This window comes from Chiloscyllium plagiosum, unplaced genomic scaffold (genome assembly GCF_037043375.1).
Source record: "Chiloscyllium plagiosum isolate Xiang-an unplaced genomic scaffold, Cpla_swu_hap1 HiC_scaffold_34, whole genome shotgun sequence".
Lineage (NCBI taxonomy): Eukaryota > Metazoa > Chordata > Chondrichthyes > Orectolobiformes > Hemiscylliidae > Chiloscyllium > Chiloscyllium plagiosum.
The window spans coordinates 43,925,806-43,939,970 of record NW_028270172.1 but is presented as its reverse complement, the minus strand read 5'-3'; the positions used below and the strand labels follow the sequence as shown (position 1 = coordinate 43,939,970).

Sequence of the window (14,165 nt, the reverse complement as noted above, 5' to 3'; positions counted from 1 at the left end):
TACACAGATCTTTGAAAGTTGCCACCCAGGTAAATAGTGCGGTGAAGAAGGCATATGGCGTACTGGCTTTTATTGGTAAAGGAATTGAGTTCCGGAGTACTGAGGTCATGTTGCAGTTGTATAAGACTCTGGTGCGGCCGCATCTGGAGTATTGTGTGCAGTTTTGGTCGCCATACTATAGGAAGGATGTGGAGGCACTGGAACGGGTGCAGAGGAGGTTTACCAGGATGTTGCCTGGTATGGTAGATAGATCGTATGAGGAAAGGCTGAGGCACTTGGGGTTGTTTTCATTGGAGAAAAGAAGGTTTAGGGGTGACTTGATAGAGGTGTACAAGATGATTAGAGGTTTAGATAGGGTCGACAGTGAGAATCTTTATCCACGTATGGAGTCAGCTATTACAAGGGGGCATAGCTTTAAATTAAGTGGGGGTAGGTATAGGACAGATGTTAGGGGTAGGTTCTTTACTCAGCGAGTCGTGAGTTCATGGAATGTCCTGCCAGTAGCAGTGGTGGACTCTCCCTCATTATGGGCATTTAAGCGGGCATTGGATAGGCATATGGAGGATAGTGGGCTAGTGTAGGTTGGGTGGGCTTGGATCGGCGCAACATCGAGGGCCGAAGGGCCTGTACTGCACTGTATTCTTCTATGTTCTATGAACCTCCGGATGAAGCGTTGATAGTTTAGCCCGCTTTCTATTTATATTTTTGGGTTTCTTTGATTGGTGATGTCATTTCCTGTTCTTTTTCTCAGGGGGTGGTAAGTGGGATCCAAGTCAATGTGTTTGTTGATAGAGTTCTGGTTGGAATGCCATGCTTCTAGGAGTTCTCGTGCGTGTCTTTGTTTGGCTTGTCCTAGGGTGGATGTATTGTCCCAGTCGAAGTGATGTCCTTCCTCATCCATATGTAAGGATACTAGTGAGAGTGAGTCGTATCTTTTTGTGGCTAGTTGATGTTCATGTATCCTGGTGGCTAGTTTTCTGCCTGTTTGTCCAATGTAGTGTTTGTTACAGTTCTTGCAAGATATTTTGTAAATGACATTAGTTTTGCTTGTTGTCTGTATAGGGTCATTCAAGTTCATTAGCTGCTGTTTTAGTGTATTGATGGGTTTGTGGGCTACCATGATGCCAAAGGGTCTGAGTAGTCTGGCGGTCATTTCCGAGATGTCTTTGATGTAGGGGAGAGTGGCTCCGGTTTCTGGACGCATTTTTTCTGCTTGTTTGGGTTTGTTGCTGAGAAATTGGCGGACTGTGTTCATTGGGTACCTGTTCTTTTTGAATACACTTTATAGGTAATTTTCCTCTGCTCTGCGTAGATCCTCTGTGCTGCAGTGTGTGGTGGCTCATTGAAAAATGTTCTAACGTAGGTTCATTTGTGGATATTGGGATGATTTGCTTCCATAGTTCAGTACTTGGTTTGTTTGTGTTGTTTTACTGTAGACGCTGGTTTGAATTTCCCCATCGGCTGTTCACTCTACTGTGACATCTAGGAATGGCAGTTTGTTGTTGTTTTCCTCCTCTTTAGTGAATTTTATGCCAGTAAGGGTATTCTTGATAGTCTTGAAGGTTTCCTCTAATTTGTTTCATTTAGTGATGACAAAGGTGTCATCCACATAGCAGCCCCAAAGTTTGGGTTGGATGGTTGGCAGAGCTGTTTGTTCAAGTCTCTGCATTACTGCCTCTGCTAAGAACCCTGACATTGGAGATCCCATGGGTGTTCTGTTGGTTTGTCTGTAGGTTTTGTTGTTGAAGGTGAAGTGGGTGGTAAGGCATAGATCCACTAGCTTGACAATACTGTCCTTGCTAATGAAGTTGGTGGTGTTTTGTGTATGTGTCTTTGATTCTTCTAATAGTGTAGTTGGACGGGTTGGACAGAAGGGGCTCTTTCCGTACTGTACATCTCTATGACTCTATGTAGTCAGTGTTCCTTTGGCCAGGTCGATGTTGATGGATGTGAACAGGGCTGTTACATCAAAGTAGACCACTATTTCATACTCTTGGTGTCTTTGGTCTCCAGGAATTCTTGGGTGGAGTGGATGGAGTGGCGTGAGTCTTTTACTAAGTGTTTTAGCCTTTGATGTAGCTCCTTGGCCAGTCTGTAAGTTGGTGTTCCAGGTAGCGAGACTATGGGTCTGAGGGGGGCTCCTGGTATGTGAATTTTGGGTAATCTTTAGAAGCGTGGTTTTGGATCTGTCTGGTTTCATTTTTTAGAAGTCAGTCTTATTTATTTCTCCAGATTTCTAAAGTTGTTTGAGTAGGGCTGTGATTTGGTTCTTCAGTTGTGGGGTCGGGTCTATAGTCACTTGTTGGTAGGTATTGGTATCTGTAAGTAGTGTGTTCGCTTTCTCAATGTAGTCTCTTTGATTTAAAATGACTGACTGTCAAGCATCCTTTGTCTGCAGGTAGGATAACAATTCTTTTTAGTCTTTTCAGTGCTTTCCTTGTGTATTGAGAGTGTTTCCTTTTTTTCTGCTTAATGTTGGTGTGACTACCTATCTGATGGATTGCTGGGATTCTTCTGAGAGTTGGTTGTCTTTCAGTGTTGTTTCTAATGCTGCTAAGAAATCTTTCTTATCCCCGTCCTGGCAGTTGTAAATTAATCCTCTTACTAAGACTGCTTTTTCAATGTCTGTTAAGGGTCGGTCAGATAGGTTTTTTTATCCATGCTTCTGTGTTGTCAATGTTGTTATTTTGTGTAAGTTTGTCTAGTTTTCTGAAGGACTAGTTTGTTTCATTTTCTGTGTTTGTCGCTGTCTAATATCTTTGGCTTGTTGTACTGTGTCTGTCCATTCATGGTCTGTTACTTGAGTGAGTAAAGATTTTTGGCGCAAACTTTCCCGGTTGAGTTTACGAGTGAGAAGGCTGCTTTTACTTTCTGGAACAAAGATGAGAATTGTGTTGTCTACTTGTTACATTTGAGAGTTACAATAATATCAGCAAAACTATAATAGAATAGCACAAGTTAATCCTTCATTCGATATTAAACAGTTAATAAATTAGTCCTGGCATTGTGGCCAAATGGTTGAGAAATTCCCTGTCAAGCACGAGTTATTTCAGGTGTGAGCTTCTTGAAAATGTGTGCGCTGAATGGAAGATATTCCTGAGGGGCAGAGTGAGTACAATGCAGCATCTTTTAGAGACAGTTACCACAAAAAGTCAGAACACTTTAGGCTCATCAATAGATATCTCTAGGATTTCTTTGTGTGTTCATGCAAACATTTCAAACTGACTGGCAGGGTTAAGCAATCTGAAAAGCTGAAGACATGTGGATTCAGTGCTATTGGATATAAAATATTCGAGTGAAGTAAATGTAGAATTATAAAAATGAAAGTTTAATGGTGCATGTTTAATCCAATAAATAACATGTTACCATTTTGAGAAAATAGTTCTGGTTAGTTTCTAGTACAGTCAATTTTGAAATAACGTGGTAGTTCCATTCCCATGCAATTCCTAAGTTATAAGAAACTTGTGTGAGAGCATCGCCATTTAAACTAATGGGACCAGGATTGCATTATAGCCAGTACAGGTAAGGAAAGTTGCCTTTCTACAAATAACAGTCTCATTTCTTCAATTGTGTTTTAGGAAATCCAACTGTAAATAAATAAAATTGTTCTTTTATCAAAATATTAGTTTGTATTCAGAAAATCAAATAATAAAACACTAGAATTATGTGTGTCTGTTGCCACATTAAAATAGCAAATTACTTCTTGTCTTGAGTATCTGAGTGAGAAGGAAAGTCATCAAAAATATTTGAGGCTCTACCTTGGGATTCAGAATCCTTTCATGGAACAGTAGTGCGCTCATACACAGCAAGTTTGACTTGCAAGCAGCTAATCACACAAAGAAAAAATACTTGCACGGTCAGTGCATAAAAACAGAAAATCCTAGAAATACTGAAGTTAAACAGCATCTACAGAGCAAGACCTGGATAAATGGTGCACTGAGAACAATCTAGCTCTCGATGCCAGCAAAACCAAGGAACTCATTATTGACTTTCGGCAGGATGTTTCTCATGCCCCCCTCCACATTAACAGCACAGAGGTGGAATAAGTGGGCGGCACGGTGGCACAGTGGTTAGCACTGCTGCCTCACAGCGTCAGAGACCCGGGTTCAATTCCCGCCTCAGGCGACTGACTGTGTGGAGTTTGCACATTCTCCCCGTGTCTGTGTGGGTTTCCTCCGGGTGCTCCGGTTTCCTCCCACAATCCAAAAGATGTGCAGGTCAGGTGAATTGGCCATGCTAAATTGCCCATAGTGTTAGGTAAGGGGTAAATGTAGGGGTATGGGTGGGTTGCGCTTCGGCGGGGCGGTGTGGACTTGTTGGGCCGAAAGGCCTGTTTCCACACTGTAAGTAATCTAATCTAATAAGTGGATAGTGTCAAGCTCCTGGGAGTGGTCATCCACAACAAGCTTTCTTGGACTTTTCATGTGGATGCACTGGTTACAAAGGTCCAACAACGTCTCTTCATCCTCAGGCACCTGAGGAAATTTGGCATGATGGCAAATACCCTTGCCAATAGGTGCGCCATAGAGAGCATTCTGTCTGGATATATCACTTCCTGGTATGGCAACTGTACCATTCAAGATCGGAGATGGTTACAGAAAGCGGTGAACTCGGCCCGGACGATCACAAAGGCCAACCTTCCATCTACCAGGCCCGCTGTCAAGGAAAGGCCGCCAGCATTCTCAAAGATCCATCCCACCCTGGCAATGCTTTTCTACAACTTCTTCCACCGGGGAGAAGGTACAGAACCTGAACACACACACACCAGCTGGTTTTGAAACAGAAAGCTGTTTTTACTTCTGGGAACACATACCAGCCTGATGACACTGCCCTCTGTTATGCAGAAGATGACGTTCCTCCTGGTCAAGGTCTTTATCTTCCTATTCTCAAGACTGCTGCCACTGTCCCAATTCTTCAGCATCCATCACGTCCCCTCTTTGCCGGCTCTGGTAGAGCAGAACACAGCATGCTAGGATTATGCATCACACATGTCTGCCCCCCCCCCCCCCCCCCCCGCAAACCCTAGTTAAGGAATGGCATTACAGAGTCACCAACCATAGTTGCAGAGAGTAGTTATTACAGATATTGGTATCATAGCAGCTTCCATGATTCCTGGCACAAATTTCTAAGATAACGTCTTACTGAAGTTTGGCCGAATTGCAATATTGGGCTCTCAACGCAGCATGTATAAGTTCGATAGTGCCGTGTACCAGTAATGTTACCAAAACCTACTGCCAGGCTGCAGGACTGACCTGATCACCAGGAAATTGGCTGAAGAGGTATGATCTGGCATGTTGCACCAATAATGGCTTTGTTACTTTTATTGGTTGAGAATTCAGAGATCCCATGCAGGTTTCCAGTAGAAGCAGCCAGCCAATTACTTCCAAGTATGAATTATATTCTACCTGTTATTTTAGTTGCTACCCAACCTCTCTTCCTTTCTGCATTGCAGTCCCTGCCAAACCCACCAAGTTTGATTCTCCCCATTTTTCTACTTAACACTTTTTATCTGTTCATCTCACTTTAACCTCTGAGCCTCAGGCCTACTACATAGTAATGCCCAATATAGACAGGCATGCTGCCACCCCTCCCCCTCACTGTTCTGAAGAAAAGTCATACCAGACTTCGAATGTTAAATCTCTCCTCAGATGCTGTCAGACCTGTTGAGTTTCTCTAGCATTCGGTATTTATTTTTCCATTGGTTGCTGAAAGCTCTGACTTTTAATAAACCAGGGGCCTTTTATAAATGTGAACCAGTCACCCTGTGCCTCCTGCAATCAAGTCAAAGCATTCTGAGAAAAAAGATGAGGAAATAGGGCTGTGATCTGCACAAGAATCATCTCAACAAATCTGGACCAAGGCAGCTGAACTGCCTTCCCAATCTTACGCTCCATTCTTAACAGTCATGTTCTGTTTTTCCATCTGTCTGTTTGCATGAGTGTGTAAAGGAGTGATTTTAAAAGAGGGTTTAGAGTTTAACTAGTACAGTTATATATTTTTGGTTTGTAATTGTTTACCTGTAGCTTGAGTCCGTTTACCTGTAAGAAATAGTAAATTCTTGTTGAATGTAGGTACTCTGTATACTCATTAAAGTCTTTACTTTTTGTGATTACTCCAGAAATTTCAGTGTGTTACCCAGCGAGGTGTAACATTCTCCAATCCAGAAAAAGAGACATTTATTCTTATTGTTCCTGTGTGATAATCACTTTTAATCTATACCAGTCTGTTACCAGTGCTTTAATTTTGCATTTAACTTTTTATATGGGACTTTATCAAAAGCCTTCTGAAAATCCAAATACATCACGTCCATGGTTCTCCCTCAATTATTCCACTAGTTATGTGCTCAAAAGAAATTCCAGTGGATTTCTCAAACACAATTTCCATTTCATAAATTTATGTTGTGGAATCCTATCAATGTTTTTGAAATGTCCTGTTGTCACAAGCGTTACAACAGGCATTAACACTTTCCCTACTCCTGATATTGGACTGACAAGTCTGTAATTCCCAGCTTTCTCCTTTTTCCTCCTTCAGTGAAGTTACATTTTCTACCTTCAAGTCTGCCAGGTCTATTACAAAATCAGTGGAAATTTGGAAGATATTAACTAATGTTGTCACCCACTGTTTCCATGGCCTGCTCCTTTAGTACCAGAGGTTGTAAATGGTCAGATCCTGGGATGTATCAACTATCGGACTGTCAGTTCTCCAGAATTGTTTTTAAACTAATAACTTCCTTTGTAATCCCTCCTTCAACATAGACCCTTGCTTTCCTTGTACTTCTTGGAAATTATTTGTCATCTTCTGTGAAGCCAGAACTAACTTAGTTGCTTTACCATTTCCTTGTTTTCCATTATTTTTAGATTCCCTACAGTGTTGAAACAGACCCTTCAGCCCAACATGTCCACACCGACCCTCCAAAGAGCAACCCACCCAGACCCATTCCCCTACATTCACCCCTGATTAATGCACCTATCACTAGGGCAATTTAGCATGACCAATTCACCTTACCTGCACATCTTTGAACTGTGGGAGGAAACCGGAGCACCCGGAGGAAACCCATACAGACACTGGGAGAATGTGCAAACTCCACACAGACAGTTACCCAAGGCAGGAATTGAACCCAGGTCCCTGGTGCTGTGAGGCAGCAGTGCTAACCACTGAGCCGTCCCATATAAATTCTCCCATTTCAGACAGTAATGGACCTACATTTGTCTGTACTGATTTTTTTTTTCTTACCAAATCTTTTAATGTCTAATTTTCTAATGTCGAGCAGGTTTACTTTTATACTTGGTTTTTCCCCTCTAACCTCCTTGGTCCTCTCTTGCTGAATTCTAAACAGTTCCCAGTCCTTAAGCTTACTACTTTTTCTAGCATCTTTTTATAGGTATTCTTTGGATCTGGTACTATGCTTAATTTCTTTTGCTAACCACAGTTGGGCTACTTTTTCCTGTTCTTTATTCGCTGGAAAACAATGCATAATTATTGCAATGCTTTCATTTTTCTCCTTAAATATTAATGATTGCCTAACTCCAGTCAAGCCTTTTAATGACATTTGCCCACTCTATTGTAGCCAAGTCACCCCTCATACCTTTGCAGTTTCCTTTGTTTAGCTTCAAGGCCCAATTTTCAGATTGGACAACTTCCCCTTTTATCCTAAAGAATAATTCATCCATTTATGGTCACTCTTTCCTAAAGGACCTCTCATAAAGATTGACTAACCCCATCTCATTGCACAAAATCAAATCCAGAATACCCTGTTGCCTGGTTAGCTCCTCAACCTTCTTGTCTAAAAGTAACATTTCGTACACATTCTAGGAATTCATCCACCACACTATTATTCCTGATTTGGCTTCCCCATTCTATATGTAGATTAAAATCACCCATGATTTCTGTAACACCGATGTTGGATGCATCTGTCATTCCCTAATGCTGTCTACCTTACCACTACTGGTTGAAGGCTTATGACAGTTCCACAAATGTTTTCCATTCCTTGTTGCTTCTCTGCTCTACTTTATGCACAATACCCTTCATCACTATTGCATGGATTTAATTTTTCACTAACAATGCCATCCCACCCTTTCCTTTTGTGCTTATCCTCTTTAAAGATTGAATAGTGAAACAAAGTGTAGTTACCATAGCCTTACTAGGCCATAAGAGTGCTCTCCCATTAGAGAGAGACAACTGGTCATGTTTTAACCGGAGGGTCAACACACCTTTAGTAAAAAGAGAGGTTGAGAAGATGAGTCCTTCATGATAACTTCAGCTGGTGTGGGAATTGAAACCATGCTGTTAGTGTCCCTCTGAACAACATACCAGCTGTCCAGAAAATTGATCTAATCGACCCATCAAGGAAAGTTTATTATGTTCCCAATAGGAAATTATTGCAATGTAACTTATTGTGCATCAAAATAACAGCTGATTTGCTAACTTAAAGTTGTTGAATAAGGTAACATAAAATGTGCCAAATTGTACTTGGGACAAAGTCAAAACCTTGATACAAAGGCTCATGAAGCAATGAATATAGAGATAGGATTAGCTATTTGACCAAATGCATTTTGGTGTTTTGATTTAGGATTTATTTACCAATGAGACAGCTATACTTCGTAATTCATTGCAAATTCTTTCAGCACATGTAATTCAAACATAAAGAGTACTGTGTGGGTAGCACTGAGTTGCTTGAGCTTTGAGAGTTGGACTTTGGAACTTGTGTGTATTCCACAGGCGGTAGTTGGATTTGGTTGCTCTCCAGAAAGAATGATGCAATGTTTCACTTGCACTGAGATTAATTTTTTTCTTTGTATTCGTGGGATGTGGGCATTGCTGGCTATGCTAGCATGGACTCTGTAAGCTGAATGGTTGTTTTTCAAAGTAGTGTGATGCCAACAGCATGGGTTCAGTTTCCATCACTGGCTGAGGTGAGCATGAAGACTGTCCTTCTCAACCTCTTCCCCCTTGTCTGAGGTATGACCTGGTAACATGATGGTGTCTCATATTTGCACACATTCATTTGTTGCCCATGCCTAATTGGCAGTTAAGAGTCAGCTACATTGCTGTGGGTCTAGAATCACATGTAGGCAAGACGATGTAAGCACAGAATTTCCTTTCCTGAAGGACACCAGTGATTTGATTGTATTGTGAGTTGGTCAACATATTTTTCTTTTAAACTCCATCAAAGCCTTTAGAAATTTTATAGAAGGGAACTTCAATTCAGTATTTTCTGTGATATAAGACTGTATCAAGTGATAGGTTTGATCTCTTTCACCAAGAAGAACAAGGCTGTGGAGATCAATTATTCTGATATTTGTTTGTTTATGGATTTTTTTTTTAGAACTTCCCTCAGCCTTAAATGATGGAGCATTGGGTTTTGCCCCTTTCTGATAAAGCTACTTGAAATATGTGCTTCATTAGCTTGCCTTAATTAAATTTCAGCTCACTCCTTATTTAAACACTAGTGTCATTTCCACTTGACTATAGTTTTTCAAAATAAAGAACTCTTAAATCTCCTTCTGCCTTTGAATTGTTCCCTCTTTGCTTTATAGACTATGTTGGAGTCCATGGTGGATGTGGCTGAGGGACTATGTCCTCATGTGATGAGAAAAGCCCATCTACGCCAGGATTTGATAGAGGCCAGTACCGAGAAAGTTTCCATTCCCCGGACTTTCGTCAAGAATGTTCTACTTGAGCAATCTGGTATCGATATTCTTAACAAAATCAGGTATTTTTATGTTTCATTGTATTGTAGATTGTTGTAATATTAGCTTTCCTGGTGCATTAAAAGAAAGTTTCAAATTATATGAACAATTGAGACTTCAAATTCAGTGTGACTTAATTTTTAAATTCAGCCTCTCTGGTAGAACCACTGATCTATTCTTATCCTTGAAGATAGGCTTTAATTTTATAATCTGCAGCATTTTGTTTTGTTAGTGATGTGAATTTGTTATGAAAACTAACCTAGCTCTTGGTAGATGGTAAGCATCATTATTAATTGCAGAAGTTGAAGTATTGATACAAAGTGCCTAATAATAGCTCGAGGTTTGCTTGGGAGGAACCTTTGGTGCTTTTTTATCCTGTGGATTCTTTCATCTGAGGCATTCAAATGAGTTCCATAGAGTGATAATTGGGCACTTTGCTGAGATATTTGGATCATTAATAGCCATGATGAGGTGACAGAAGACTGGAAGGTGGCTAATGTGTTGCCATTATTTATGAAAAGTGGTGAGGAAAAGCCAGGAAGCAATAGACAGGTGAGCCTGATGTCAGTGGTGGGTAAGTTGTTCTAAGGGATTCTGAGGAACAGGGTTGAGATATATTTGGAAAGGCAAGGACTGATTAAGGATAGTCAACATGGGAAATCCTGTCACACCAACGTGATTGAGTTTTTTGAAGAAGTTACAAAGAAGATTCGAGAAGGCAGAGTGGTGGATGTTGTCTTCGTTATGAACTTCAGCAAGGTGTTCGATAAGGTTCTGCATGGTAGACTGGTTAGCAAAGTTAGATCATATGGAATCCAAGGAGAACTAGCCAATTGGATACAAAATTGGCTTGTACGTAGAAGACAGAGCAAAGTGGTGGAGGGTTGTTTTTGGACTTCTGGCCTGTGACCAGCAGTGTGCGGCAAGAACTGGTGATAGGCCCACTGCTTTTTGTCATTTATATAAATAACTTGGATGTGAATATAAGAGGTATAGTTAGTAAGTTTGCAGACGACACCAAAATTGGAGGTGTAGTGGACAGTGAAGAAGATTGCCTCAGAGTACAATTGCCTCATTGATCAGATTGGTCAATGAGCTGAGGAGTGGCAGATGGAGTTTAATTTAGATAAATGTGAGGTGCTGCATTTTGGAAAAGCAAATCAGAGCAGGTTTTTATACAATTAATGGTAAGGTCCTGGGGAATGTTGCCAAGCAAAAGAGACCTAGGAGTTCACAGTTCCTCCAAACCGGAGTCACCGGTTATCAGGATAGTGAAGAAGGCGTTTGGTGCCCTTGCCTTTAATGGTCAATGTATTGAGTACAGGAGTTGGGAAGTCATGTTGCGTCTGTACAGGACATTGGTTAGGCCATTGTTGGAATACTGCATTTAGTTCTGCTCTCCCTGCTCTAGGAAAGATGTTGTGAAACTTGAAAAGGTTCAGAAAAGATTTACAAGGATGTTGCTGTGGCTGAAGTATTTGAATTATACAGAGAGGCTGAATAGACTTAGGCTATTTTTCCTCAGCAGAGGCCTCACCTTCATCCCCCTACGCTCCCGGAATACCTCTCAGCCCTGCTGTATTTTCAACATCCCTCCAGACCTCCCCCTCTCTGAGGATGAACGTTCAGTCCTCAGCAAAGGCCTCACATTCATCCCCCTATGCTCCCGGATCAATGAGTTCGACACGCGGCTAGATATCGAGCATTTCTTCCGCCGCCTTCGCCTCCGCGCCTACTTCTTCAATAAGGACTCTCGCCCACCCTCTGACGACCCCTTCTCCTGCCTCCAACACACCCCATCCACCTGGACACCCCGTGCTAGCCTCTTACCCGCCCTCGATCTCTTCATATCCATTGATCGCCTCAACCTGTCCACCCCCTCACACACTCCAACCTCTCACCCTCACAACATGCAGCCCTCCACTCCCTCCGCTCCAACCCCAACCTCACCATCAAACCGGCAGACAAGGGAGGCGTGGTGGTAATTTGGCGCACCGATCCAACCTCATGTTCCCACAACCCCACACCACCCGTTTCTACCTCCTGCCCAAAATCCACAAACCCGACTGCCCCGGCCGACACATTGTCTCAGCCTGCTCCTGCCCCCCCGAACTCAGCTCTGCATACCTCGACAGTGTCCAGTCCCCCTTAGTCCAAGAACTCCCCACCTACATTCAGGACACCACCCATGCCCTCCAACTCCTCCATGATTTTCGCTTCCCCGGCCCCCAACACCTTATCTTCACGATGGACATCCAGTCCCTATACACTTCCATCCCCATCATGAAGGCCTCTAAGCCCTCCGCTTCTTTCTCTCCCGCCGACCCAACCAGTACCCTTCCACTGACACCCTCCTTCGACTGACTGAACTGGTCCTCACTCTTAACAACTTCTCCATCCAATCCTCTCACTTCCTTCAAACCAAAGGAGTAGCCATGGGCACCCGCATGGGCCCCAGCTATGCCTGCATCTTCATTGGATATGTGGAACAGTCCATCTTCCACAGCTACACTGGCACCAGCCCCCACCTTTTCCTCCACTACATCGATGATTGTATTGGCGCTACCCCGTGCTCCCACAAGGAGGTTGAATAGTTCATCCACTTTACTAACACCTTCCACCCCAACCTCAGATTTACCTGGACCGTCTCAGACTCCTCCCTCCCCTTCCTATACCTCTCCATTTCTATCTTGGGCGACTGACTCAACACAAACATTTACTACAAACCGACCGACTCCCACAGCTACCTTGATTACACCTCCTCCCAACCTGGCCCCTGTAAAAACGCCATCCCATATTCCCAATTCCTCCGCCTCCACCGTATCTGCTCCCAGGAGGACCAGTTCCACTACCGAACAACTCAAATGGCCTCCTTTTTTAAAGACCGCAATTTCCCCTCCAACGTGGTCGACGATGCTCTCCACCACATCTCCTCCACTTCCCGCACCTCCGCCCTTGAACCCCGTCCCTCCAACCGCCCCCAGGACAGAGCCTCACTGGCCCTCACCTTCCAACACACCAATCTCCAGATACATCATATCATCCTCCGTCATTTCCGCCACCTCCAGACAGTCCCCACCACCAAGGATATATTTCCGAGATATATTTCCCTCTCCACCCCTATCAGCAATTCAGAAGAGACCACTCCCTCCGTGACTCCCTCGTTAGGTCCACACCCCCCACTAACCCAACCTCCACTCCCGGCACCTTCCCCTGCAACCGCAAGAAGTGCAAAACTTGCGCCCACACCTCCCCCCTCACCTCCTTCCAAGGCCCCAATGGATCCTTCTATATCCATCGCAAATTCACCTGCACCTCCACACACATCATTTACTGTATCCGCTGCACCTGATGTGGTCTACTCTACATTGGGGACACAGGCCGCCTACTTGCGGAACGTTTCAGGGAACACCTCTGGGACACCCGCACCAACCAACCCAACCGCCCCGTGGCTGAACACTTTAACTCCCCATCCCACTCCGCCAATGACATGCAGGTCCTTGGCCTCTTCCATCGCCAGACCCTGGCCACACGACACCTGGAGGAAGAGCACCTCATCTTCCGCCTAGGAACCCTCCAACCACACGGGATGAATGTAGATTTCTCCAGCTTCCTCATTTCCCCTCCCCCCACCTTATCTCAGTCCCAACCTCCGGATTCAGCACCGCCCTCTTGACCTGCAATCTTCTTCCCTACCTCTCCGCCCCCACCCCTTCTCCGGCCTATCACCCTCACCCTCGCCTTCTTCCACCTATCGTATTCCCAGCGCCCCCCCCCCACCTTTTATCTCAGCCCGTTTGGCACACCAGCCATTCCTGAAGAAGGGCTTATGCCCGAAACATCGATTCTCCTGCTCCTCGGATGCTGCCTGGCCTGCTGTGTTTTTCCAGCACCACATTTTTCAACTCTAGTACTCCAGCATCTGCAGTCCTCACTTTCTCCTATTTTTCCTGGAGGCTTGGAGGTGGACAGGTGACTTCATTGGGGTTTATAAAATTGTGAGGGACATGAATAGGGTGAATAGCCAAGGTCTTTTTTTCCCATTGTAGGGGAGTCCAAAATTATAGAGCATAGATTTAAGGTAAAAGGGGAAAAATTTAAAGGGGACCTTAGGGGCAACATTTCCTGCAGAGGGTGGTGCATGTGGAATGACCTGCCAGAGGAAGTGGTGGAGGTGGGTACAATTCCAACATTTAAAAGGCATCTGGATGGTTACACGAATAAGAAATGTATAAACTGTAAATAGCTGAGACAACTTTATAACCCCTCACCAGTAACAATCTGCCAAGCAGAAAATTATCTGTTAATTCCTATTTTCATTTTCTGTCCTTTTAATCAATCCTTTACGTACCCCTTTATCTTTTGTAGCAAATTTTCATTTGGCATCTCATAAAATTATTTCAACAATTCTAAATAAACACACCACATCCACTGGTCCCCGAAATGTATGCTGCTTGCATTTTTTTTTAACTTTTT

General features: G+C 43.4%; 1 protein-coding gene across 8 annotated transcripts in view; it reads left to right on the top strand.

Annotated features, from left to right (window-relative positions):
* The window catches only part of LOC122564345 (F-actin-uncapping protein LRRC16A-like), a 472,988-nt gene that overhangs the window by 356,378 nt on the left and 102,445 nt on the right, over positions 1-14,165 (top strand). For all 8 annotated transcript variants that reach the window (XM_087978643.1, XM_087978642.1, XM_087978641.1 and 5 more), the window contains exon 27: positions 9,537-9,712. In XM_087978643.1, the coding sequence (XP_087834769.1) occupies positions 9,537-9,712 (176 nt within the window). The remainder of the gene's footprint in view (positions 1-9,536; positions 9,713-14,165) is intronic.